General features: G+C 55.4%; 15 protein-coding genes across 15 annotated transcripts; 9 read left to right on the top strand and 6 right to left on the bottom strand.

The window, feature by feature from the left end:
• Positions 1-60: 60 nt before the first annotated feature.
• Positions 61-2,484, top strand: L226DRAFT_562728 (uncharacterized protein). The gene is made up of 7 exons (XM_067683517.1): positions 61-107; positions 198-702; positions 763-855; positions 907-1,200; positions 1,253-1,935; positions 1,999-2,279; positions 2,329-2,484. The coding sequence occupies exons 2-7, from the start codon at positions 528-530 to the stop codon at positions 2,387-2,389; spliced, it is 1,587 nt and encodes a 528-aa protein (XP_067531296.1). The 5' UTR covers positions 61-107; positions 198-527; the 3' UTR covers positions 2,390-2,484.
• Positions 2,485-2,802: 318 nt separating this feature from the next.
• L226DRAFT_538774 (aldolase) lies at positions 2,803-4,264 on the bottom strand. The gene is made up of 4 exons (XM_067681557.1): positions 4,187-4,264; positions 3,797-4,115; positions 3,547-3,745; positions 2,803-3,490 (listed from the first exon to the last, which is right to left on the bottom strand). Exons 2-4 carry the CDS (start codon positions 3,832-3,834, stop codon positions 3,068-3,070), a joined length of 660 nt encoding a protein of 219 aa, XP_067531295.1. The 5' UTR covers positions 3,835-4,115; positions 4,187-4,264; the 3' UTR covers positions 2,803-3,067.
• Positions 4,265-5,528: 1,264 nt separating this feature from the next.
• Positions 5,529-7,418, bottom strand: L226DRAFT_224805 (uncharacterized protein). The gene is made up of 7 exons (XM_067673029.1): positions 7,172-7,418; positions 6,873-7,114; positions 6,577-6,814; positions 6,438-6,523; positions 6,152-6,384; positions 5,965-6,093; positions 5,529-5,906 (listed from the first exon to the last, which is right to left on the bottom strand). Exons 2-7 carry the CDS (start codon positions 7,022-7,024, stop codon positions 5,689-5,691), a joined length of 1,056 nt encoding a protein of 351 aa, XP_067531294.1. The 5' UTR covers positions 7,025-7,114; positions 7,172-7,418; the 3' UTR covers positions 5,529-5,688.
• A 1,017-nt stretch (positions 7,419-8,435) lies between these two features.
• L226DRAFT_538771 (uncharacterized protein) lies at positions 8,436-8,983 on the top strand. The gene has a single exon (XM_067681556.1). It carries the CDS (start codon positions 8,593-8,595, stop codon positions 8,875-8,877), a length of 285 nt encoding a protein of 94 aa, XP_067531293.1. The 5' UTR covers positions 8,436-8,592; the 3' UTR covers positions 8,878-8,983.
• Positions 8,984-9,257: 274 nt separating this feature from the next.
• L226DRAFT_224759 (uncharacterized protein) lies at positions 9,258-10,490 on the top strand. Its single transcript, XM_067673027.1, has 3 exons — positions 9,258-9,925; positions 9,974-10,326; positions 10,392-10,490. The coding sequence occupies exons 1-2, from the start codon at positions 9,409-9,411 to the stop codon at positions 10,132-10,134; spliced, it is 678 nt and encodes a 225-aa protein (XP_067531292.1). The 5' UTR covers positions 9,258-9,408; the 3' UTR covers positions 10,135-10,326; positions 10,392-10,490.
• On the top strand, positions 10,075-10,877 carry L226DRAFT_224773 (uncharacterized protein). The gene is made up of 2 exons (XM_067673028.1): positions 10,075-10,326; positions 10,392-10,877. The coding sequence occupies exons 1-2, from the start codon at positions 10,186-10,188 to the stop codon at positions 10,695-10,697; spliced, it is 447 nt and encodes a 148-aa protein (XP_067531291.1). The 5' UTR covers positions 10,075-10,185; the 3' UTR covers positions 10,698-10,877.
• A 922-nt stretch (positions 10,878-11,799) lies between these two features.
• Positions 11,800-13,264, bottom strand: L226DRAFT_616047 (uncharacterized protein). Its single transcript, XM_067686855.1, has 3 exons — positions 12,546-13,264; positions 12,230-12,492; positions 11,800-12,155 (listed from the first exon to the last, which is right to left on the bottom strand). Exons 1-3 carry the CDS (start codon positions 13,040-13,042, stop codon positions 11,929-11,931), a joined length of 987 nt encoding a protein of 328 aa, XP_067531290.1. The 5' UTR covers positions 13,043-13,264; the 3' UTR covers positions 11,800-11,928.
• Positions 13,265-13,642: 378 nt separating this feature from the next.
• L226DRAFT_574606 (uncharacterized protein) lies at positions 13,643-14,019 on the bottom strand (the record flags this gene model as incomplete). The annotated part of the gene is made up of 2 exons (XM_067685071.1): positions 13,643-13,849; positions 13,993-14,019. 2 exons carry the CDS (start codon positions 14,017-14,019, stop codon positions 13,643-13,645), a joined length of 234 nt encoding a protein of 77 aa, XP_067531289.1.
• A 743-nt stretch (positions 14,020-14,762) lies between these two features.
• L226DRAFT_574605 (uncharacterized protein) lies at positions 14,763-15,184 on the top strand (the record flags this gene model as incomplete). Its single annotated transcript, XM_067685070.1, has 3 exons — positions 14,763-14,868; positions 14,931-15,060; positions 15,118-15,184. 3 exons carry the CDS (start codon positions 14,763-14,765, stop codon positions 15,182-15,184), a joined length of 303 nt encoding a protein of 100 aa, XP_067531288.1.
• A 289-nt stretch (positions 15,185-15,473) lies between these two features.
• Positions 15,474-15,996, top strand: L226DRAFT_574604 (uncharacterized protein; the record flags this gene model as incomplete). The annotated part of the gene is made up of 3 exons (XM_067685069.1): positions 15,474-15,569; positions 15,635-15,833; positions 15,896-15,996. 3 exons carry the CDS (start codon positions 15,474-15,476, stop codon positions 15,994-15,996), a joined length of 396 nt encoding a protein of 131 aa, XP_067531287.1.
• A 215-nt stretch (positions 15,997-16,211) lies between these two features.
• L226DRAFT_574603 (uncharacterized protein) lies at positions 16,212-16,661 on the top strand (the record flags this gene model as incomplete). Its single annotated transcript, XM_067685068.1, has 3 exons — positions 16,212-16,266; positions 16,345-16,466; positions 16,539-16,661. The coding sequence occupies 3 exons, from the start codon at positions 16,212-16,214 to the stop codon at positions 16,659-16,661; spliced, it is 300 nt and encodes a 99-aa protein (XP_067531286.1).
• A 52-nt stretch (positions 16,662-16,713) lies between these two features.
• L226DRAFT_562725 (uncharacterized protein) lies at positions 16,714-17,835 on the bottom strand. Its single transcript, XM_067683516.1, has 3 exons — positions 17,359-17,835; positions 17,029-17,302; positions 16,714-16,970 (listed from the first exon to the last, which is right to left on the bottom strand). Exons 1-3 carry the CDS (start codon positions 17,805-17,807, stop codon positions 16,944-16,946), a joined length of 750 nt encoding a protein of 249 aa, XP_067531285.1. The 5' UTR covers positions 17,808-17,835; the 3' UTR covers positions 16,714-16,943.
• A 119-nt stretch (positions 17,836-17,954) lies between these two features.
• L226DRAFT_616041 (uncharacterized protein) lies at positions 17,955-19,246 on the top strand. Its single transcript, XM_067686854.1, has 3 exons — positions 17,955-18,516; positions 18,587-18,852; positions 18,908-19,246. Exons 1-3 carry the CDS (start codon positions 18,035-18,037, stop codon positions 19,144-19,146), a joined length of 987 nt encoding a protein of 328 aa, XP_067531284.1. The 5' UTR covers positions 17,955-18,034; the 3' UTR covers positions 19,147-19,246.
• A 1,568-nt stretch (positions 19,247-20,814) lies between these two features.
• On the bottom strand, positions 20,815-23,388 carry L226DRAFT_224432 (uncharacterized protein). Its single transcript, XM_067673025.1, has 5 exons — positions 22,957-23,388; positions 22,872-22,900; positions 22,616-22,812; positions 22,427-22,552; positions 20,815-22,379 (listed from the first exon to the last, which is right to left on the bottom strand). Exons 1-5 carry the CDS (start codon positions 22,957-22,959, stop codon positions 20,926-20,928), a joined length of 1,809 nt encoding a protein of 602 aa, XP_067531283.1. The 5' UTR covers positions 22,960-23,388; the 3' UTR covers positions 20,815-20,925.
• On the top strand, positions 22,986-23,786 carry L226DRAFT_224496 (uncharacterized protein). Its single transcript, XM_067673026.1, has one exon. It carries the CDS (start codon positions 23,093-23,095, stop codon positions 23,570-23,572), a length of 480 nt encoding a protein of 159 aa, XP_067531282.1. The 5' UTR covers positions 22,986-23,092; the 3' UTR covers positions 23,573-23,786.
• Positions 23,787-24,891: the final 1,105 nt, after the last annotated feature.

The following is a 24,891-nucleotide window of genomic DNA, read 5'->3' as shown; positions in this document are numbered from 1 at the left end:
CACGGTGCCTCCTCCTCCTCCTCCTCAGCGCTGCAGCCTAGCCCTTTCAGCCGATTTCAAGCTAAAATCAAACCTTGTGTATGGTTGCCTTCGAAACAAGACAAAAGGTATCCACCAGCGGCGTATCATGATCAACATTTCGCCCCAATATCCCTACCGTGTTGTAACAATGTTGTGATGCTGACACAATTGCACAGTGTTATTCTTCGAGGAGGCAAAACTGCCACATCAGGCCTTCATCTGGTCTATTGTTCTTGCCTTGTGGTATCAAGGTATCTTCGAGTTCTGTGAACTAGCGACTATCTGCAAACTCAGGCTCAAGGGGCGGTGCACAACAACATTAACGCGTTGCTACAGGCAGGTTGATTAACTCCGAGCGGTAGGTGTATCTGTGTGTGCAGGCTCGAGCTTGAGCGGCACCGTAGGTATATATAGAGGTTGATTGGTCTGTGGGGTCATTGACATATCTATCCCGCACGAGTCCTAGGACGATCGTCAACCGTGACCCTTGACAAACAATCTCTCCCATGCCGCCAAAGACTTCCTCCGACCGCTCCAGACGTTTGCAGTCCCGTGACCCACACTCATCAGATTCGGGGAGGACGCCCACCGACATTGCCAATGAGGAAGACACTCCAGGATTGGCGCCATTGCCACATGTACTTGAACCAGCCACTCCAAAGGCCAGAGGATCAGCTGCTGGTATGAGCATCTCCCGTTGCAGACACCCATTTGATGGTTGAGCGCTGATGGTCAGCGTAGTGGCGCCGAACTCCGATGAGGATACTCCACGTCCTCAATTTAGAACCAAGGATCGCAACTCTGGCAATACTGCAGCTGAACATGTGCATTCTGGTACGCTCTCGAGAATATATCTATGTCGATTTGCACTCATGCATGTGTCAGACGATACCGACTTCCACCCTTCCGATATGTTCAGTGTTGAAAAGTCTATGAATATGGACTCTGAGGAGCTGAGCCCATGGTCATGGATGGAAACTGGGCAGTTGTGGTCACCGGCAGACGAGGATGACATCTCTGACTTGCACGACAGCGCCGGCGAACATCGATCAGGAAGCGCATCCCCTGATTTTGAGGATGATGTATACCGTGAAGCTGATCAACCCGGTTTGGGTTATGAGTCCGACGAATCCGTATACGAAATAACAGAGGGTTCCAGCACAGATTCGTGGAGTTTACGTATGTGTCATCTCTGTTGAATCAGACAACCTAACGCTCACAATACTCCCAGAAAATTTCAAGAATCTAGATGACCTTCTCCGACTCACCAGCATGCCGGAGATGTCGCCGGTCTACTCCCCGCGGCGCCTCCAGAGCACAAAGGGGGCGACTAAGGCGGAATGTGACATCTCTCCTGAGCACCGGCTGAAGACCGTGGTTGTTTGCCCTGCACTCCTGGATCCCCTGCTGGAAGGTGGCATAAAACTACTGTCGGGAGTCAGTATTCGCCCCAAGGACGTTTCCGACGCCCTCAAGGCCACCCGTTTCCTCCCCCGGGCACTTCACGCAGTGTTGCCTAAGGTCATATGGACTGAAGGCGACGTCGTAGCATGGTGTGAATCGTCTATGCTCCGGCCTTCTATGGAATGCGCGCAAGCCTGTCTCAACACCTCCGCATTGGATGCACCCAAGCTGAGCTTGTCCAGCGTTCCCTCTCAGAAGATCAATGCTGATAGGGTGATCTGGGACGGAACGAAGCCCGTGGAGGTGGAAATCGATGGGAAAGCTGAGATCGCTGATTACCCAGCGACTCTTTGCTCGATTGAGGTCAAGTCGCCCAACGTCTTCACCGCCACGCGCTTCAAAGACTTGGATGTTGATCAGGAGAGTGCACCATCAGGCACCTTCGCCATCCGGTTCTCATGGCCCATGGTACCGAAGGGCGTGAAGAAGACCGACCGAATCATCGTTCAGGTACGTCTACAAACAGTCAGTGTGTTGACGTCCAATCCTGATATTGATGTCTCCGACGTACAGGCGTGGGCACAGATGGTCAATGAGAATTGCAATTACGGCGTTTTGACCTGCCATAGTCGAACGGTCTTTCTCATTCGGAGCGGTCAAACCCTTTACTTTTCTGGGACGTATCTGCTTATAAACAGGCCTCAGTTCTGGATGTTCTGTCTTATCATGCTCGCTAAGGGGAAGCTCCAGCTCGATTTGCCCCAGTTCAACACGGATCATTGGCCACCGTGGGCCTCGCTACAGCATGATGTAGTGAGTCAGAGCAATGTTCCCTACGCTGGCATCATCAAGCAGTACGTTCCCACTTCCAAGCATCATGAGTTCCAACTAAGGCGTTTACAGGACGACGTGGACGGTCCACAAAGCGTCACGTGGCGGATATGATCTTCGCGCGCGCAACTAGCATGGTCGACTTGGTCACTATAGATATATGCGATGCTGTACTGTGCAGAATGTACTTATGCCTACGCTGATCTTCCATGGTTAAATCAACTGTCCCGTTTATCCTCCTTCTGTGTGCGCGACGTGGGCGCATCGCGAGCCGCGTGATTGTGTGCGGGGAGGAGCGCCCGGGGGCTGAGTATCGTGAAATTCAGAAAGGCTAGCGAGGACGCAGCTCCGCGCTGCATCGATAGATGCGATGCTTTCCGAGTAGAGAGCGATAAGAGAAGCTCCGGTCGCTCATTAAGTCGCTCGAAACAACAGGCACGGCGGGTCTCCCCACGGGCTGGATGGCACGCGGCTACGGCCAGGACAACGTCAGCGGCCGCACGCTCAACGTCGACGCTTTCACGAGCAACACGACCATCGCCGCGTGGGTCGCGCACCGGGCACCCGAGATGCCCCTTAAGATCCGCTTTGCGAGCTAGTTCCTTGGTTCGTTGACGGAGGGATCTCCGTCTCCGGCGACTCAGACCGGTTGCGTTGGCTGCGTCGCTGGTTGTTGCTGCTGTACTTGTCCATTTGTACGCGTGGAGTCACCGAACGAGATTGCGAATGTAATTACAGCGACTTAATGCGCTTGTAGGTGTCGTCAGCGCCGGCACGAGGGGGATGGCGGCGATCTTGGACGACGATGGCGTCAATGCGGATGCGGAATGGGGCATAGTTTGTGACCGTGTTGGCGACAGAACCAGTCAGCGTCACTGCATTCATATAGTGAAGAGCGATTATACTTGCCGTCATTGCCCTGTGCTAGTATTGAGGCTCGCGACGACACACGGGATAGCTTCAGCGCCGTCCCAATACGGCTTGAGTTCGTCCGATTTAGCGTCTTCGAGATCCATGTCTCAACCTCCGCAATCGCATTCAGGTCTCGCGGAGTCTCGTACTTGCTGCCGGGGAGCGCGTAGAGACTGTCCTTAGTGGCAACGTTGCCGTTGGCACCCGGGGAGTGCGGGCAACCGCCAAGCCCGCGGACGGAGGAATCAAATGCACATAGGCCATGCTCGAGCGACGCGCGGATGTTCGCTATGCCCATGCCATATGTATCGTGGTAGTGACCCTGAAATAGGAGCGGATGAGCGCAGAATAGGAGTGAGTGCCCCAGAAGATGCGTACAGCAAGCACAGAGGCGGGTATGCCTCCCCTGAGTACGGTTCGAAGGAGCTTCCTGGCCGTGGTCGGTTTGCCCGTGCCAAATGTGTCGCCGAGGCCGACTTCGCAGCAGCCCATGCCGAGCAGAGTTTGGGAGACATCCTTGAACTTGGCCGGATCGACTTTGCCAGAGTACGGGCAGTCGATCACTACGCTCACGTAGCTGAATGACCTGTCAGTGGCATCCACTGCAGAATCAATATACGAGACATACCCTCGTACACGCAGTCCTTCCTTCGTAGCACGCTTCATGGCCTTCGAAGGACTCCGCGACAGTGCAGGTGTTGGTCTTCGAGAACGCGTCTGTGGCGGTGGCGAAGACAGCGATTTCGTCGGTGTAGGGGACCTCTGACGGGGACTGTTCGGAGAGGAGGTCAAGCAGGAGCTGAAGACCCTTGAGGTTGGGTACTAGGACCGGGTAGTGGAGGCCTTTCACCCACTGCGTTGTCTTGACAAACCTTGGGCGTACCGGCCATCTGCGAAACCTCTTCATCAACCTACACGCTGTATGGCACACAGGCAGTTGAAGATCCCTCATCCAAAAACGCACCAAATGTAGGTGATACCGCTAGGAAAAGAGCGAAGGCGTTGAACGTGTGCTCACCTGAGGACCCACTTGGGGCTAACGAAACTCCCAACTCGATAATGCCCAGCCCCACGTCCGTCACTCGTCCGCTTTGATTGAGCCGCCGACTCATTCGAGGTCCAAATTCTACAATTCTGAGAGATTTGTGAGCCTCCGTTGCATATGCGCGAGTCCGGAAAACGCTGAGAGTTGGGCAAGCGTCGTGTGAGCATAATCGTCGAGGCCGCTGGTGTCGAGGGTGCGATGTCGCGCTGTTATGTGCCTAATGACTGGCATTAAGTGCACCAATGTTGATGTTGGCGTTGAGGTCGAAGATGGAGTCAACAGAGTGGTCATTGTCATGGGAGAAGATTGCCAGTGCGACGCGGGACGGAAGCGCCTGTTTGGTCCCAGCTCTCTGTCTCGACGATGACGACCGCGGTGGCGGCGACCCAGAATATTTGAATGCTCGTTTCCCAAGCATGCTTGTGCAGACAGCAGAACAATTTTAGAATCAAACAAGGGTCAATATCGCATCCAAGCTTGTTTCCGTCGTGCTGGTCGACTCCCTCGAGGGCCGAGGCAAATCCGTCTATCGAAGGCTCATCATAGCCCATTGTAATTACATTGATGGGCACAGTAAACGTACTTTGGGTCATCACTTGCGTCCTGAGTTTTATCGACGGCTGCCTCCTGCCTCCTCAGAGCTGCCTCCGATAGGTACGAGATGACTGAAGCTTTTTGATCACCGCACCTTGCTTCCTCGAACCCAGGAACACGCCGAAGCATCCCGTGATGGAATATACGCCGATTCCTCTTATACGTCTTATACAAGGACATCAACCCCCGCGCGCGTGGTGCCCTGTCTACACGCACGGTGACCCCGGCCGAGTCTGCCTGCCACACACCGTCTACGCCACGACGCGCGGTGACCGCCTACTTGAGTATCTTCGCCAGACGATTCTCGGCGCCGACCAGCGTGTCATCCTCTGCGAAAAGGTGAGGTGCACAAACGTAGAGGTACTTTCGTAGTGACGGTTTGATAGCTCTTTGCGTATTTGCTTCGCCTAACTTGTCGGCCTCGGAACGATGCGCCCAAGAAGGCGCATACTTCACTAGGTTTGCTGGAGGAGGCGGTTTCAATGTTTGACCGAAGTCAGCGGTGGAGAGGAGGATCTCGTCGTCTGAAGCATTCCCATAGGAGTCCGAGGACCCCTCCATGCCCGAGGCGACTCACGAGCTGGTGTGCGAGAGGGAGATGAGGTCGTAAGACGGGAGCGACGAGCCTAGAGATAGGGCAGGGATGCCAGAAGAGGACATGGCTGCTGCAGGTGAAGGGAGGGATCTCAAGAGAGGGAAGGCACCGAGGCCGGTCGGTTCGGCCAATACTACTGCTTCAAGAACGAGGACCTTGGTCACGTTGACGTGGAGTCCGGACGAGGATGAGTACGTTCGAGCGCGTGGACAGGTCGGAGTATTTGAAGATCTTCTACTTCTTTCTCGTCAATCAAGAGAAGAGAGGGTCCATGAAGAGGTGATATTCAAGGGACAGGAAGTCGAGCTACATGGACAGCGTTGTCGCAGGTCGAAGCCATCTTAGCCTGCTGCGCCTCCTTCACAGAGCAGCCGAGCTCGGCGAGCTGGAACATGGACGCCTGGTTGAACAAGACGATCGAGCCCCTGCCAACAACGGACTCAAGAGGAGTCGAGTTCTGCGGAGTTGGCAGCTGCCCATCCGCGGTAGTAACAATCGGGAGCGCTGCATTGAAGCGGAGCGGTTCAGTGCAGAGCCGAAGCGCAGAGACGTGCTGACTTACCGGACATGTTGACATTGAAGTGAAGGAACAACGACGACGGGTACAGGATGAGGACACCGACGGGAAGCTCGATGACGAGGCCGGCCTCCCAGAGGACGAGCCAAGCCTTTTCCTTTGAGTCGAAGTTCCCTGTGAAGATGCCCATCAGCGTTTGTGAAAGTCTGGGATCACAAGAGTCCTGACTTACCCCACACGAAAACGGCACAGACCATCAACGCCAGGTTCTTACCGTCAACGTGCGGCTCCGTGCAGACCCCAAGCTGAGATCCGGGACGTGGCGCGTTGATACAATAGTTGTACCAACACTCGAACATGGGTATTGCGTAATCCCAGCCTTGCTCAAGCAGCTTTGCAGCGCAGCGCTCCACACGCTCTGCAAGGCAGGGAAAACGGGTGCGGAGTATGTCTGCAGCGAATGCGCTGCAGGTTGGTTAGTACGTTGCGTGTCTCAGTACGTCGGGGATACAGCTTACATGAGTCGCCGAGTCGCGCCTTTGTCCCACAGGAGCTTGTCGGTCTGAGCCATATGGAGGGTGTGGAAGACGGTCAGTTTAGGGGACTACGTGAGGGTTGGTGAGCATTGCGAGCAATCAGAACTGAGAGAGCACCTACCTGCTTGATCTGGCGGTCGACACCTATCACGTTGTACCAATGGTCTCCACGATGGTTGGCGTCTATGTCCTTCTGCGATCGATCACCGCATTCGTCTCTGTACCGGAGACTCTCGAAGGCGATTTGCTCGAGAAAGTTGCGACCATCCCAGACGGCCTCCGGCTTGAACATCCAGGAGGAGACATCCGCCCGGAAGCCATAAGCGGTGCCTGCACCATCGACTAGATACACCGGTCGACTTCCGTGCGTAGTAAGCATCCCGGGCAGTCGGAATAGATTGATGGAGACACACGCACCCAGTGTACGGGACTTTTCTGAAAGACATGTCGCGGAAGAGGAGTTGCCTCATCGTGCCGTCCCTCCAGGCCCTCAGAATCTTGTCCTTGTCAGGTCGAAAGCGGTAGTCTTTTCCAGACCAGCCGGTCTTCGTAGACTGTGGCTGGGACATGTCGGCATCGCTCGCGACGACTTCGGCGAGATGTTTTGTGCCAGCCTTGATCTTGTTATTCAGGGCTTGCTTACGCTTTGAGACGAAATCCTGAGCCGTACACAGTCAGTTCAAGGCGTTGTTATGACGGAAAGAACGAGCACGGACCTGGTACTTGAGCGTCGGACGCGCAGACTTCCTGGTAAGGTGTGCAATCCATGCATCCCTACCTGCCACTGTGGAGTGGGAGGATGGGGTTCGAGAATGGTGACCAGAGTTAGAAGCGGTGGGTGGACGTGACGTCTTCGCATCAGACGTCGCAGACGCGGACGAGGACGGGGACGGGGGCGGGGACGAGGCTGCCACATGGGGGACTGGGCTACGCCCACCGTTGCTTGGGGCACAGGTAGGTTGTGCGTCGGATGCTACAGAGGATGACGATGACAGTGCTGCCGCATGACGGTCCTCTACAGTCTGAAGTGACGCCGCCGCTGCTGCAATCTGGTGAGGTTCCGAAGAGGATGGCAGGTGCAGATAGGATCACTCACAATCAGAATCAGCGTCGTTAATTCCATTCGGGATGGTGCGCTGACGTTTGGTTGTGGCGTTGGTCACTCCGTCTATCTCGACGTCATCCACCGGACCGACAATTGGATCCTGCATGGTTGCAGCGTGCGTTGCGATAAGATCATCCATAGTGACGTTGCACCGCACTGTTTCAACGTCTTTCGCTGAGGTAGATTTGAAGCTGTGAAAGTTCAGCAAAAAGCGCAACATGCGGTGGTCAAACGCACGTACATGTTCACCATCTTGTCCCCGATCTCCTGCAGCGTGCGCCAGACCGAGCGCTTGCGCTTTTCTGGGGAAGAGTTATCAGTGACTCAGACGGGACGAAGCATGCGAGAAGCCGTCACCCACTGTTGAGCTCATTTGGACACGAATCGGGAGTGTCGTCCATGAGATGCCGCTAGGTGTGAAGATCATCGACCATGTATGAGCTGGGTAATATACGAAGGAGTCGGACAGTATGCCGAGCTTACCGTGGATATTCTTCTCCTTCAAACACTGTGAGGGATGGAGACGTCGAGATTGAGGACAGAAGGCCGGTACGTTCGGGGAACCGCTGTCTTCTGGGTTTGTGGAAGATATTGAGGTGTATCAAGTAAGATAGTCGGAATGTTACAGGAAGACGATGAACATTGAATGCAGTCACAGCTATGGAGAGAAGAGACAAGTTGTGCCAGCGCCTCCAGCGCTCCCGGACGCCCGTGAGACTCAGACAACGGGCCCGGCGGCGCGCGATGCGCAACGCAGAACAGTTCTGACTCCTGCGTACTGTCTACTGCTTTCCGTCTTCGTCTTCTCAATTACTCCCTTGCTGAGACACTCTCTCTGCTTGTCGCTCTCACACTATCAACATATGTCGCAAGGCCTCATCGCGGCTCTCCGAAAACACCTTACTACTGCTTCGGGTCCTCGGTCTATCTGTACCGCAACTTTATCACTCCTCCAGCCGCAGACGCGTCCCTCATCAAGGTCAGAAGGTGCACTGTAGCCTGGATGGATCGGGACTCTCCCAGGTGGGAACCATGCAGAGGAGAAAGGCCAAGGGGACTTCGAGAAACGCGAGAGAGACACAGGAGCGCATCACCAGCACAGGTACGACAACGCATAACTCTCTTGATGTTGCCATTGGACGTCGAAGTACGACTCGAGAACGAAGACCATGCAGAATTGTGCTTCCAGAGGATGTGCGACGTGTACCCAGTCAGGCTGTCGGACAAGATGCCTGGCGCGTAGCTAGGCGTCAGCCCAGGATGTGCGTGCAGTGCGCCATGACGGTTATTGTCGCTGTCGGAGAGACTGCGTACTGAGACTGAGCAGTGGGGAAAGAGTGTAGAGTCGGTAACAGGGAACAACACTTACTGTACCTACTCTGCTCATTACGTTCCTGCATTTCTGCCGAATCTTGAGGTGGGGTCTAGTCTTCTGTGACCCTCTTGCTGCAAGAGCACCTTCGCCATAGGGACAGTATGGGTCCAGAGTCCATAAACCGACCGGGGGTGCAGAGGGAGCCTTATATACCCCCGGGACGCGTCGCGTCGCGTCTCTCACGTGATCGACGTGTCGCGCTAAACAATGCTAACTTTGCTCTTGTTATGATCGCGTATCTCGTCAATGTTCCTGACCTCCTCCCATCGACCAGCTCTGGATCCATGTCCGTGCGATCTACATCAAGGCGACACAATCCTTGTCAGGCAGTCGCGAAAGGACACTGCAGTCATGAAGAAACAATGAAGACGTTCGACGACGTCAGCACGCAAAGCGAACGTGAAGGTCACGCCGGCGCAGGATGACGAGTTGACGGTCATACGTTAGCGCAACGGAAATGCCAGACTACATACATGACGGTGGTGGAGAACACCGATCAAGGTAAGTTCTTAGATATTCAACGAGCGTCGCCCATATTCTGCAAGTGTCGCTGTCCCCCGACGTTTTTGTTGTTTGTCACATTCTTTCGTGTACAGCAACGAGCTCACCCCGGGGTCCGATACAGCCCAGAAGGACGATCACTTGTGCGCCATCGCTGCCAGGACTCCCAGCCCAGACCTCGAGCAGCCGGACATCGCCAGCGTGTCCGCATCGCTCTACACACGCCTGCGCGAACACCTGTGTGCGACGTCCACAACAGCCCTCAGCTCCTTGCTTCTAGTGACCACCATCCTGCCAACCCCTTCAAGTCGTGGAGAAATCACCGAACGCTGCTTTTCTTATTGTGGGGCTCTTCGCTTGCATGCACCCGAACTTCGATATCGCCCACCGCGCGTCCATCAAGTTCCCGTGCATGTCCCTGCACGTTCGCACCCTCGAAGCATCCGTTCGCCTTGTTCAAGTCGCGCGTTGGTGCGACTGTTGCCCCAGGTGAGTGTCAGGTTCCTTTAAGAGGGATTGATGGCTAACGAGACGTAGCATCTACACTGACTGGCGCGATCTCGCTCAGTCGCGCGTCGTGCGCGCAACAACTCCCAATCGCACCCCACCGACCGTCCACCTCCGTGCGCTCGACGCTTGGTCCCGAGGCGATCGCGGACTTCTCGATGGAGGTGTTTACGCACTGCGCGGTCTCGTAAACGTGTACCGCACGCACTCGCTGTGGTTCCTCGAGGCATCCGTGGCGGACGATGTTGTTGCAACGCTCAAGTGCATACGCCCATCTCATGGCTCCAGTACCCGCCACAATTACGACGGCATGCATGATACGATCCCTCGCCGAAGCTCCCGCCTACACCCTCAGCATCTACACAGAGGCAAGACGCGTCCTGGTATGTAGTCCTCTCTTTCATGTACTCTACAGTAATGAGCTCACCCCATGCCGAATATTTCCAAGATGTGGACGACTGCTTCCGTGCCGTTGCCGCTAGGATTTTCAGCTCAAGACCTCGAGCAGCCGAACATCACCGGCGCTTCTGCCTCGTTCTGCATGCACCTTCGCGAACACCACTGCGCAAGCCCCGCCGTCCCTCTACCCTCCGAGGACGACGTCATGAATGAGTTCCTCGCAAGGGATCTCGCACACCCGAAGATGTGGACGGTGACTGAGCACGGCGGCAGGTTCGTGCGCAGGACGGGGAAGGAGTGGGGGCGTACGAGATGTTCGCCCAGGGACAGCGGACGCACGACGGACTTCGCCTGATGAGGAGGCCTGTGCGGTGTTCACGGAGAGGAGGAGAGAGGAGGCCTGTGCGGTGGAGAGTAGACGGACGCGGACGCGTACTGTATGCAAGCCTCATCTAGGGTGTACGAATTCGGACATCATTCAAAGTGTCGCTCTGCCAAGTTCAGTCGCGGTAACCCTCGTGTGCGAGTCCAGATGTGGAGCTGAGCTGATCTTGCACAAGTTGTCGATTTCTTCTTCGATGGCCTCAAGATCGACTCCTAGCGGATGTCAAGAGCGCAGTCGCCCACAGGCTCTTGAATTCAACCACGCTTGAGCTCGAGCTCGGAGACCATATGCAGGTCGGTCTTGTACGATACTTGGACAGTACGAGACGCACTTGGATCACGATTATAGCTAGGTCGACGGTCATGCGGTCGAGCGCTCCTGGTCTATGGAGGCATCCCGGTTGCGATGCAGTGATGTCTTGTCTCCGAAGGTTGACTGCTCAGAGATCTGGAGGACCATGGAGGCAGAGTTCTTTCTTCCCCGTGAGTATCGACGGCTTTGTTCCGATTTGTCCAGGTTGCTGATTGTTTCTGTGAAGGTTATGTCCGATTCTTTTCGCGCGACGTGCCGGTCGAGTACGCCAAGAGCGTCGAGTTGCTGAAAGCGAACGGCCATCCGCCGAAGGATATGATCCCGCAGTACGAGATGGATCACGTCGCATATGAGGTAGTCAAGGCTCACTACGATAGTCTACGAATGGCTTACCGAGAGGGAGGCCTTAGACATGGGAGAGGTTCAGTTCAAGTGAACACTGTCGAGTCCGAATCTGTCTGCATGTAGTGTTTCCTCGCCGCAAATTATGCTTGACGTCCCTCTTGTACATGCCTCCTCAGCTGATCGAAAACGCGGTCAGGCATGCAGACAATCACCAGCCTTTATGCCAATTCAGAAACATCGAAGACGACGCCACTACCTGGACCGCCACCACTAGCTAGCAATGTAGGTGTGCGGCCTGTCCGCTCTGCAATCGCAGCTAGCACGAAAACGGACAAAGAGCTGGGCCGTGATGGTTGATTTCGTCTTCGACCAGGACACAGTTTTCGAAAGAGCGAAGCTCCCAAGTCGCATACAAGCGGGAAGCATCAACTGCATTCGGATCCATTCACTAATACACAACTCATCGCGCTAGCGCTGTCGATGATCCAGAGTTCGAACAGATAGCACACTGTATGATATATGATGCAGACGAAGAGGAGTCCGTTCAAGCCAAGTCGTCCTCGGCATCCGACCACTCAATGAGGATTGGATTCGCATCCAGAGCCTCTCGCCGCCGCCGCCGTTTTGCAAGGTCATTGATCGCATTCTGAGCGACTTGTCTGGCGCGGTTCGGGTCCGCCCAATCAGGAACATAGCGAGCGTGCTCCAACAACGACTCCACCGAATCGGCGTGCTCTATAGGAATGAGACTGCCGAAGAGCTTCGCGCATCCTATAATTCATGAGAGGAAGATGTTTGAATGGTACGTCGACAAGAGAGGGAACAGATAGAGACGAGAAACGCACTGGGGAGCCAAATATCTGCATGGTTGCGGCACACGGAGCGGAGCTCGTCGCACAGGAACTCTTCAAGGGGAGGGGCTATTGCGTATGCAGTAATAGCGTCGCGCTTCACTGAACAAGTATGTTCACGCGCCATTCCAAAATCTACTATCCTCACGTGAGGGGCTCCCTCCGGACTCCTCGAGACAACGATATGACGCTCGGCGAAATCGTTGTGTTCGACTCCGGCTTTGTGGATCGCCAATAGAGCATTCACAGCTTGGTGCCTAGGAGTGGTGGTGTAAGCGGTGGAAGTGCAGCCAACACAAGCATGACTTACCTGACCGTCAGCGCGTAGTTCTTCAACTCGTACGTGAGTGGCACGCCGCAATACTGCAGGATCAAGACTCCAGTTGGCCCATCGTCCGTGACGTCGACGTAGCATCCACGCATAACCGGGACGACCTTGCCCTGGAGATCCAGCAGCTTCGTGTTGTACAGATCGGCCTCCTTCTGGAGAATCTCTACCTGACACTCTCCATACGCGACCTTGCAGACAACCCCCCGTCTGTCGTCAGTCAGACCGGCCTTGGTCACTGCGCGCAGGTCAGCACGGAAGACTTGGCTATTTCCGTCTGACGCTTCTGAGACGAGCTTCACCAGAAACGCTCTGACAGGGTCCTTGACAGATCGGTCGGGAATGTATGGCTTGAGAGAGTAGCAAGAGTCAGACGGTGAACCTGACGATTCGGTGGGAGAGGCAGGCCTTGAGGATCCAGGGTCCGAATCATCTGTGTCAGAAGAGGCAAAGTACTGAGGCCAGAGTAACGAAGACATGGACAAGGAAGAGATGAGGGAGGAGCGAAATGGGCCGTGGCGAGCGACAGAGGAGAGTTGACGGATCGTTGTGTCGCTGTCGCCATTATTACATAAAAATCAGACGCCATCAACTAGCGTTGCGGCGTGTGTACTCATTGTACTCCGATGCTCCCCTCGCACTGTCAGACGTGAACATAAGAGAGTACTGTCCAGTCTGCGACAGCATGGGTAGCTTTTGGCAGAACCGGGGCGGCAATGAGTTCGCTATTATGCGCAGTTGACAGGAATTGCGGCGGACGAAGGATCCAAGAATCGTGAAGCTGGAAGCTTGAAGGCTCACCTGACAGTCTTCGAACATCGTGAGGTGCTATAGACAGTCCAATAAGCCCTGCGGGACACCTGGAAGATCATGGGGACGCGCTGGGACAATTATGTTGTTGTTTCTTCATGCCTGATGCGTTATATGAACCAGTACTCGTACACAGAAGCTACTTCATTGAGACGTCCGTTATCTGGCACAAACCATCGACGCGCTCAGAATCATGTCATGGGGCGATAATATTTTGTACTCACCGGTTGTCCCCATTCCTCATTCTAACATCTCACCCTGATACGCAACTACCACTGATTCTCCAGGGACCCTATCCCAGAGTTCCGAACCTTGCCCATAAAGTTCTTGTACCACTTCGCGATCAGGCCCATCGGGATCATGATGTCCGGCGACAACGCGGACGGGTTTCCCCCGACGAAGCTCGAGAGGTAGTTGAACAGATGCCGGACGATGCGCTCCGCCATGAGCGTCGCATCTGCGGCGAGCACTTGTCGCTGTCCCGTTCCGGGTCAATCGTAGCGGAAGATGGCTGACTCGTCCACGTTGAAGTGGCATTTGACCCGGATTTTTCCCCTGAACTGTATTACAGTACGTTGTGTGTGAATTCTGATGTGAGAGCACGAACACGGTCACTTACCTCCAACTGCTCCTTTATCCGTGCCATGTCCAGTGTCAGACTTTTCCTGCTTCCGAATTTGTTGGCGTGTTGGTGGCTTCGGACTTGCGAAACTGAGCTCGGTCGTCAGGGGCTTTCTGAGATCGCGAACCCGAGATATTGAGAAACAGCAGTGATGGGTTCCATGAAAGAGAAGTTTTGAAGTAAAGTCAAGTTCTGAACAGTCGAAACTCACCGACTCGTGCCCTCTGCGGCGCGCCCGGGCCGAAGGGCCGCCGCTAGGCTCCCCAACATCAAGGGCTGCTGCCAGCAGGGGTTGAAACGGCTCTTCTTCTCCTCTCCTCCAAGTTCCAACGGTTCTGTTTACGAATGCACTATCATTGAGAGCAAAGTTGACGAGCCCCTCCATCCTGTGCCTAAGACACACTTCTCGAAGCTAAGCCCTACGGCGGGCCACGGTGCTCGTCGGAGAGCGTGAACTCTACCAAACAATCATTCAGTTCATACTTCTGCTAAGACTGCGAAGGCATGAAGGCAAGATATAAGCCTTCACGAAGTGCTAGAGCGCATCGTCAGTTCCCGGCTGCTCGAGGATGCTGCGCTACAAGATATCTTCAATACTCGCCCTCTTCCTCGCCAGCCAGGTCGTCACGCGCAGCTCCGTCTCACCACGTAGGTCGTCCCGACATCTTCGATTTACTATAATCCAGCTGATAATTTATCTTCTAGAGTAGCTCTACTATTGAGTGGGGAGGCTGCGACCCATCCATTGTGTCCGACCCGTTGCTGTCATGCGGATTCCTCAAAGTTCCCCTGGACGCCTCGGTAACGCGCGACTAGCCATTGCCAAGGCCAACGCAACAGGAGAGCGCCGCGAATCCGTCTTCTTCAACCCTGGTCAGTCTTCTGATAGTCTAAATATAGGCGGACAGTTTTACTGATACGTAGAGCACTGTCAGGTGGACCTGGCGATTCTGGTGTCGCAGAGCTTGGCGGCATACCTGCATTCAAGGACATTCTACTCGCAGCGACTGGCGGCATGTACGGCATCATCAGCTGGGATCCGCGTGGTGCCGGTACCCTCACGATGTTTGTGTTGTATCTCCCTCGGTGTTTTCGCATATCGCTCACGGTATGCTTCCATAGACCCGGCGAGATTTTCTGCTTCGACAGCGTCGAAGAATACCTCGCCTTCTTCAACGGGACGATCTAGCTCACTGGCATTGAGGAGACCGGGAACTTCGCGGACCCCGCGGACGTGAAGGCACTTCTCGCACAGGCTCCGGTGATGCAGAAGAAGTACGAGGAGCTTGGCCAGAAGTGCTTGAACTAGCCCAGCGTTCAATACCTCAAGTATATTGGGACTGCCGCCGCGGTCCGCGACATGGTCTCTATCGCGAACGCATTGACGGTCCTGAGGCCCCGATCAACTACTACGGCATATCCTATGGGTCCCTCAGTGGCTCTTGGTTCATCAACAGTGCCCCCAGTTTCCGAGACTCATGACTGACGGACCGCTCTCGGTGCAGCGCGTCGGGAGAGTGATGATCGACGGCATCGTCAACCCCGTCACCTTCGCCGCCCAGAAGCCATCCGAAGTGCGTTCCCATGTTCGACCATCGCACACTCGCACTGTCACTCACGTTCCTCCTCTCGGAATCAGCACTTCTCGCACCAGTCCGCCTGCTCGTTAACGTGTACAAGGACCTCATCACCGGGTGCGCATTCGCCGGCTCGTCTGGCTGCCTCAGAAGGCGACGGACCGCTTGACATCGACGCTAAGTTCCAGGCGCTCATCAAAGCTGCGCACGATGCTACTCTGGCCAACGCGTCTGTCCCGCTCACGTCGGGGCAGTTCCGAGGTGCGTCGTTCCCAATACGTGGAACGGTTGAGCAGCTTGGGCCGTCTGCTGATGTTGATCAGGGCAACCGGTTACCGCGGTGTTCTTTGCTGAGGTGTACGTGACTGCGGACTGGGGCCGCTACATGAAGAAGAATTACATACAGATTGTTGAGATCGGTTAAGGGAGAGGCATCGGGCACGAACGTCTCTCTGACGAAGCGGTCAGATCGCTTCGTCCCTCGGAACCTGTGCGTTCTCTCTCTCCAACATCACTCGAAGTCTCCATAGCTAAACCTGCGTTTGCGATATACAGACTGCTTGCGCGCACCACCTCGAACGACTCCCGTCCATACAACATCCACGCCATCTCCTGCGGGGACGCTATCGACCTGCAAGGATGGAAGAGCAGTTCAAGGGCATCATCAACAACGCACAGAACATCTCGTATCTGTGTAAGCCGTACTTCACTCCTTGCGCAATTCTCGCAGCGAACGTTGCTCACATATGACCCACTTCTTGGCAACGCACAGTCGGCACGCACTGGCCTGCCCTGGAGTATCTGTGCGCGTATTGGCCTGTCCGGGCCATCGAGTGGTACCAGGGTCCATTCAACAAGAAGCTCGCGAACAAGATCATCGTCGCTCCGAACGTAGTAAGTCCCTCGTCCTTCCGCTCCTCTCGCATATGCGCGACATTGGCTTGACTGGACGGGGATGGTGTGCAGTATGGCCCGATCACCCCGCTCGCCAGTGCAGAGGAAGTGGCGCGTCAACTGGGCGACAGTGCGGTGCTGGTGAAGCAGAATGGATTCAGGGTGCGTGTTCATCCATTGCTGGTCCGCCGTTAGGACGAGTGTCACTCACCACCGGGAACATATCGCAGCACTCGACTCTGGCAGAGGGCATGAATGTCACTCGGGCTCGAGTCGGGCTCGAGTTCCCCAGGCGCGAACTCCGTTCTACATCCTTCTACACCCTCATGGCTGCCACCTGCTCGACCGTCCACCTGCCCGCTTGTCAGTCTGCCCTCTCGACCTTACACCTGCCCACCCATCTGCTCGTTTATATGTCTGCCTGCTCCTCTGTCTGTCCCTTCATCCACCTGAATATTTATTGATCGTGATGGCGCGTCACGATTGGAGTAGTGTATACGGAGGCTGGCAAGACAGTAGAAGTTTAGTTATATAGTAAGACCCAACGATCATTTGGACGTACCTCTGCCATCGTGTAGTAATGGGCGTTGCGAATAATGTAGTCCAGCTCCTCGCACAGCTCCTCCCACTCAGGTGTGGGTTCGCCGAGAATAAGTTTCCCCTTGAACTTGCATGGGTGGTCGATGGAAGTGTCTCTGAAACTGATAATGGTAACGCGGAGTTTCCCATCCAAAGACCGACGAGCAAGGACGTGGTTCTTGCTAAGAAGTCCCCCCCTGGTATAGACGGCCCCACCTCTCTGATGGAGCGCCACCATGGCATCGACGAGTCCTTGTCTAACAATTTCCTTCATGTCAGTGATATCTTGATTGTTCGCTCCGGAAGCACATACTGTAACTCCTTAGGATCGCCGGAATCGAAGCGAAGTGGCTCGCCACAGTCTTCCATCACCAGTACTCCAGTTATGCCGTCAAAGCTCTTCCCGGTGAAGAAGCCATATATATGAGGAATGACGGTGCCCTGTAGGTCTTTGAGGTTCTTCTCGTACTTCTGAGCCTCCTTATCCAGCGAGACGAAGTGCGTTCTGCCCATTGCGAGCTTGCAGACGACGGCCACTGACTTTCCAGAGGACTCGATCTGCATGTTCGTGCGGAACACCCGTTTCATGCCAGAGTTGTTTGATGTAAGAAACGGGAAGTCGTCTTGGATGGTGATCGTAAAGGTGTCTTTTTCTATATCTCCAGCATCGACAGAAGGATATCGTTGTTCGAGGACAACGGAATCTGGGTAATCGACAGGTCGATCTGTAATGGGAAAGTGTGGAAAGTGTAGAGTAGCCATAGTAGTTGTATCAACAGCAGGTACGGAGTGGATAGTCAAGATGAGATTGGCCTAAGTACTGACACACAGCAGGCGTCCACGATGGCGCTAAGACGGGGTCCGGATGAGGTGTGGCGACTCGGAGATACGCGCCGCACCGTGACGTTCATGCTACCTTATGGTCAACCTCCACCACACATCCTCTCCCTCCTCACAATCGAAAGATATCCAATTTCAAGCCAACTGACATGTCGTTTCTGCACTGGCCCACTCAGCTCCACTTGCCACCACCCTCCTCTGTATTCGCACAGTCTCTCTGTCACCGCATTCCTACGTACCATCCGAACGATGTGCATGAACCCCAGCTCGCTCTTATCCTCACAGAGAAGATCAAAGAAAGTTCGGATGGGAACTCACAGGTCTTCCGTGCCAAGTGGCAGATCGGCGGCTCCGAGTCTAGGAATGAGTCGGAGACCGCTTCAGTTCTCGGCATTCCCGGGTCGACTGTCATCTGCAAAGTCGGCTACGGTGAACGACGAGTGCGCTCTCTAATCAAGGAGGCAACGTTCTACGAGAAACTTGTCGATATCCAAGGCTCATGCATCCCACGGATCGTTGGTTTCTTCGTTGGCGAGGTGAACCCGGAGGAAGGCCGAACTGCAGTCCTAGTGATGCAGGACTGCGGAGACGCTCTCTGGAAAGATCTGAAGAAGTACTCCCTCGACATCAGGTATGACCGTACTACTAGCATGTCTTAAGTCTTTGCGGTGTTCACAATCGGCTGATTGTCGAAAATGTAGAATGGCCGCAGTGCGCTCATTGATGAGAGTCCACCATTATGGTGTGCGGCATAGGGACTTTGAAGAACGGAACCTTGTATTGAACGAGAACGATGACGAATCGGTCTCGATCACCCTGGTCGACTTTGGAATGAGTGAAGATCATGCGCCACCGTGTTGCCCCAGGAGTCAAGTGATCAGTATCGGTGGCATAGCACCAACTCCGGACAACTTCGGATGCTACGAGCTGTACAACGCTTGCGTAGCTGCTGGCATCTGGAAGCCTCGTAAGTTATAGCGATTGTGTTTCGCGCTATTATCGCTAATGGCCTCCTTTTGTAGTTGAGTTTGCGTTCATGGGATCCACCGTTCCAACGAACTGGGCCTTAGGAACCCGTGAAGAGCTGATGAAGAGGGTTCGAGATGAGCTGGACGCTAAAAGAATGTGTCTAGCTTGGAATGAGGACGAGATAGAAGAATACATGCCGATGGAATGCGAGGAAATCATGAACGAGCTCGCTCAATGGGACAAAGACAACGACGGGCTGAAGGAGTTGCTTTTGCTTTCGACAACACAATAGCGTCCCTCTATAGAACTCGGTTGTCATTTGCTAGTTCACGGGTCCTTCTCATCTGTACTCAACCCCTCTTCCATTCCGATAATACCAGATTCCATAACTCAAGTCACTAGTGTGTATACATGAGACAAGCGACACGTTCTCTCGAAGCTCTTACACGAAACCTCGGGACCTCGAGATCCTAAGCTTCATGATCTAGTGGTTCTCCAGACAGGTCGTTGTGGAGAGGCAGCACATCATGAGAGACGGGCAACACCAGTTCGTGGGGAAGCGGGATCACAGCATGACGAGCATCTGCGTGACATCTCCAACGGCGGAGCGTTCAATGTAAAGGGCGCATCGGGAAGGACGATGAACAACGTAGCACAGGGAGGTACTGGGGCGAGAGATAGATTTCCGAGTGTTCAGGCTCGGACTCGGATGCATTAGATTCTGACGTCTCGGTTTCGCATGGCAGGCGGTGACGATGGATGAGCACTGGGTAGAGATCAATAAGGGCCGTGTCCGAAATTGGCCCGCCCTTGCCAGGCCCACAGTGAGCGGCGAAATCGGCTAGAAACCCAAAGGAGCCATGGTAAATCAGATCTGGAAGTACGGAATATGTTACAACTCACAAACCATGATAGAGGCGAGACTGACCTCTGTATTAAGGCCGGCGTGAGGCAAGAAACTAGACAGGACTTCGGGGGCTCCGGTCTTGCCACGAAGGGTCAACGTCAAAAGGCTGTTGAATGTAAGTTCAAACACACCTTCAAGGTATCATACCATGGTCAAAGGAGAAGAGTTTGCTGAGAGGTGTCAAGGGAGCCGTCGAGGCGGAGGATCGCGTCCAACCCGTCGAGCCGCCGAAACGTCCTCTGGCCGTCCGTATATAACAACTCAGACGCCGGGGACGCGTTGCATCCGCATGTCTTTCAACTCATTATCTCCATCGTCAAGGATGGCTCCCGACGGCGTAGGACAGACCGAGGCTCCGTAATCTTGAAGCATGCGTACGTGCTCATGCCAGTTATGCCGTTTGTCTCTACGTCACGTGATCGAGCTAAGGACGCGTTCAGCCGTCTATCATGGAACGACGAGCCCTATTGGGTACTCACCCGTTATCCCGGTTCCCCGTTCGTACACACCATTCTGCACTTCGCTATTGATCCCATCGAGATCATGATGTTCGACGACAACGCGGTCAGGTTGGCAGATGTCTCCCCCCGACGAAGCTCGACAGAATCGACCGCGCTCCGCCATGAGCTATCTGTAGAAGGCCTCAGCTACCTTTCGTAAAACGATGGACGCACCTGGTCAAATCAAAGTCCTGAGACAGACGAGCCCATCCAACCACCGAGGGCGACAGGCAATCTTGAAGTCTTCCGAGTGGCGAGACCGATCCAGCCAACGCTCGTACGCAAGTCAGAACGCCACGCCACGCCACGATCGCATCAGGGGGCGCGCCATGTGTCTCGCCTCGAGCTGTGCGATATAAGTAGCACAAGGCAGCGGAACGCCTCGGAGATCCCTCGCGAACGTGCGCAGACACCGACAGAAGGCGCGAAACCAACAATAGCATAGGCAGGCAGGAAGCAAACAGCGCAGATCACAGAACTCGCGTCTACCAGGCTGCGGGACTAGAAGTACATCGTGGAACTCGGAGGCAGACGGACGAGAAGAAGGGAGACGAGAAGGGGAAGGGGAAGCAAGAGAAGATGGAACACTAGATACCGATATTGATACTGAACGCACATGCATATGGCAACGCACGAACCACTCTCTCGACGATAGAGATCTTCTTCAGAACGGACGTGCGTACTTCGTACTCGAACTAGAACCATGGGTCCGATATTCGTTATGGTCCGAGCCGCGACGATGCACCAGCGGCGCCGGCGCTGGTGCATTTGAGGACGTGCTCATGCTCCCCATCGACGTGCAGCAGGCGCCGACGGCGGCGTCCGGAGCGCGAGCATGCTGAGTGTGATCGCGCCCATCTCCAAACGGAGAGGGGGACGCCGAGGACGTAGAGACTTGTCCAGACGACTTTGAGGAAGACGAGGATGCGCGACTGAGGGAATTTCTAGGCACCGTCAACGTAGGCGCCAGCCACTGGCTGCTGGCGTACCGCGAATTTGAGGGGCCGGCGGATGGACTGGAGAAGCTCGCCCTGCTGGGCCTAGGACCAGGGACAGGTGCAGCGCCGGAAGGACCCTGGTGTCCTCTGCCACAACACGGGGCCCTCTCACCGGAGGTCGCGAACGTCAGGGTGCGCCCAGAACCGGCTGCGCTGCTGTGGACGCAACCCGAGCATGAGCATCCTTGACAGCAGCCGCAGCAGTCGGTGGGACAGGTGCAGAATCCAGGTGGGCACTGGCACTGTCCGCCACAACATTCTTCAACGATAGTAGGAGAGAACTGGTTGGACATCGACGAGTCCTGTGCGTCGTTCCACATGCCGTAGGACTGCAACATCGACGGGTCGTATCGGAGGTCAGGTTGGCTGTGGCTTGCATTTGGCGGATAGATAGGGGTCTGCATGGCCTGAGACGGCAGCTGGGGAAGGGACGACACCTGTCTGAGCCAGTCGTCAATGTCCTGTGCCTGCGAGGGATCGTACATGCTTCGGGTGGTATCTGTCGCGAGAGCCGTAAGGGAGTTGATGTTGCAGTCTAAGCAGGCAATGCACGTATCGGGATTGACGCAGGTGGCAGAAGTATCGGCGTTAGGCCCCCGATGCTCGAGGCAACCAGGACATGCGCAGGAAGGACCGCATCCGCAGGTGGACGGTGTCACGGGAGAAGCCGAGTAGGTACTGTCCATTCCCATTCCCGACCACGTTCCGAACGGCGAAGCCGGGCTCGAAGGGTCGTTGAGGATGTTCTGCAGACTGGCGGGAGATACGCTGTTCATGTTCGAGAACTCGGCACCGCGGGAATAGTCATAAGCGCGGCCATAAGGACTGTAAAACGTCTGGCCATGACTGGGAAGGCGACTACTTTGAGCAGAGGAAGGGTCGTGCAAGGTGCGGGGAGGGGAAGCAGGTCGTTCTATAGGGGGCTTAGGGAGCACGGGGCGGTTGCTGCCAGTATGAGCGTGGACGGCAAGAGCTGCGGGACGGGAGATGGTGTCCTCGATAGGAGAGGGGATGGATCTGGTAGAGGAGTTGCGCCGTTCCGTGGCTTTCGTGGATGATTTGCGGATACGCGGAGTCCAGCAGGTACACGTCGCGTTATCTTTGCACAAACAACCTCGACCTGGTATGTCCATTAGAACACGTCAGTAAAGGCCTGCACTGACTTACTGCTGTGGTCCGACTCGGAGCCTTCGGAGAAGGGCTGGGATGCAACCGACGCTCCCAGGAGCTCCTCCGGAAGCCCGCTGGGAAACGCGGCGCTGACCGGGACCTTTGTTCCTCCTGTTGGGCAACCGACCGAAGCAGCCTTGAAAGTCAGACGAAACCAAGCTAGGCAAGTTGAATGCATTAACACACCTTTACTCGAGGATCCCGGACCGCCTTCCCCAGCTTCCTTATTTTCGCAGACGCATTTGACGTGAATTTGACGGGTTTTCCTCAGTTCTCTGCAGTGTTCGCACTGCGTGACGGGTCGACCCTTCTTCTTGATCTCGAAGAGCGGGCGGTCGGTATGCTTGCAGGACGAGGAGCGGTGGCCTTTGATGCATGTTTCGCTGCACGCGAGGACGCGCGTCAGTAACGAGTATGACGCCATCGCTAGATAGATGCGTACCAGGCATACTTCTTGTCGCCAACGTAAACCTATACGCGCATGCTCAACGACACCAGCCTCTGCGCGAGGCAGGGTCCACACGCACCATGACGGGTCGATAAGTTCGGGTCGGCTTGAAATGAAAAACGGAGAAGAGAACGCCTCGAGCGCGCTACACGCCCGCGACGCCAAGCGTGCGTTATTGGGAGATGGGGAGCGCGGCGTAGGAGAGCTGCTGCACGATGAGAACCAACATGAGCAGAGCGGTGGACGGAAGAAAGAAAAGGAGAGAGACTGAGCCCGTCTCGCGTCGCGCCCGCCACTATTTATCGCCCCCGCCCCGCCACCGCGGGCAAACACGGACAAACTCGGCCACGCCGGTCCGTGTGACACTGTCACGCATAACGCCGTGTCCTGTGCAGCTAGGTTCGCGAGTAGCGATATTCACGCTCTGCCTGACCGGGGCGTGTATCAGACCGCCTCGTCCCGACCATCCAGGAATATCAGATTCTCGACGTGGGATCTTGCCATCCGTCGTCGATATCTGGCATCATCTCCCCCGCTCGAGAGGTCGTCCGCCACCCCATCACCACTCACGCTTCCCCAGCTTCCCTTCGTCACCCCAACCGCGGCGAGGGTTCCGCATGCACGCACGGAGCCTCTTGTCCCATACACCCGTCGGAGCTCGCTTGTCCAGCGCTACGAGCATCGAGCAGGTCTAGTGGCTTCCGGACCTATCGGGGAAGCACCCCTGGCTTCGAGCAGCATCGGAAAGACCATTCTGACAGCTCCGAGCACCCTCCACGAGGCAGGTCGCTTCACATCCGTGCATCTCCTGCAGCAGAACGTGTGTCGTCAGCTCCGAGGTTGCCACAGATAGCTACATGGGCAGTGCAACGCTTACCGCGATCGGTAGTCTTCCAACACCTGCGGCGCGCGAACCGTCAGCCACGGAAGGCCTGTACGTGAAGCGATCTTCGCTAGCATGGCGCTAGAGGGCTGGTGACCACTCCAGGGTAGGCATTGGGCGTGAACGCGCTATGCAGTAGAAGGACGAATGCCACGGATATCGGATCGTAGCTTGGAGGTCGTGGGTCTTCTCCCACTCGTCGTCTTGTGTGGGTGCGCGAGGTCCTCCGGGAGAAAATGAAGAGAGGCCATTGGAATACACATTACTGTCTCCCCCACAGACTCACCGTCGCGGATGGTCTCCGGAGCTCGCAGAACTGGAGAAGAGCACTCCGGCCAGACTGGTCAGGATCGGATCGGAAAGTCGCGTGACCCCGTAGGTGAGTGCTCGCCAGCAGGGCGCATCGGGGGGTCAAAGTGTGCCAGTACATGTAAAGTCAGTACTTCTGGCACGGAGGGGATTGAGCATTTGGACAGGAGCGAGCTGTGATGACGTCACGGCAACATGTCGCGTTTGTACTACGTACATGAGAGGCTTGACCCCGGGATCCTGTGCTGAAGGGCCTGCTACGATGCGGCTTCTTGACCCTGGTTCGTAGATCCGATAACGGTGAGGTTTCAGGGGACACCACACATAGGCGGTCGGGGTTACGCCTCCGTACGCTCGACGTCAAGCACACCTTGTCTGGGGCCTGCGTCGCCATAGGACCCCTTGAAGGATCGTCGGGGTCGCTCAAGTGTCTACCACTGTATCCTTGCAATGTCGGCGTCGAAACGGAAAGATCGCTCGTACCCGCGTGCTCTCCCGTCTGTGATGCCGCGTCGGATCCAGAATCATGCAGTGCATGCCTATCGAGTCGACCATAATCAGTAGGCAGCACATAGAGAGGCAGATATCGCTGGAATCTGAGAGACCTGGATGACGGTTACGGTATTCTCCAGGCTGCGCGGTTTGTGCTGCATGTGAGGCGCTCGCTTGTGTCCCAGTACTCCATCGTACGCATCAGCGCACACGGAAATCGGATGGTATACACAATGCATTCCTATCTCAGAGATCTCGTTAGTACTGTGTTACCGGTGGGCGGAGGAGGGACTCACCTACGGAGGCCCGGATGACGTCACGGCACTGTGT

The sequence above is a fragment of the Lentinus tigrinus genome, assembly GCF_003813185.1.
Source record: "Lentinus tigrinus ALCF2SS1-7 unplaced genomic scaffold L226scaffold_35, whole genome shotgun sequence".
NCBI lineage: Eukaryota > Fungi > Basidiomycota > Agaricomycetes > Polyporales > Polyporaceae > Lentinus > Lentinus tigrinus.
This window is presented reverse-complemented; position numbering and strand designations above follow the sequence as displayed.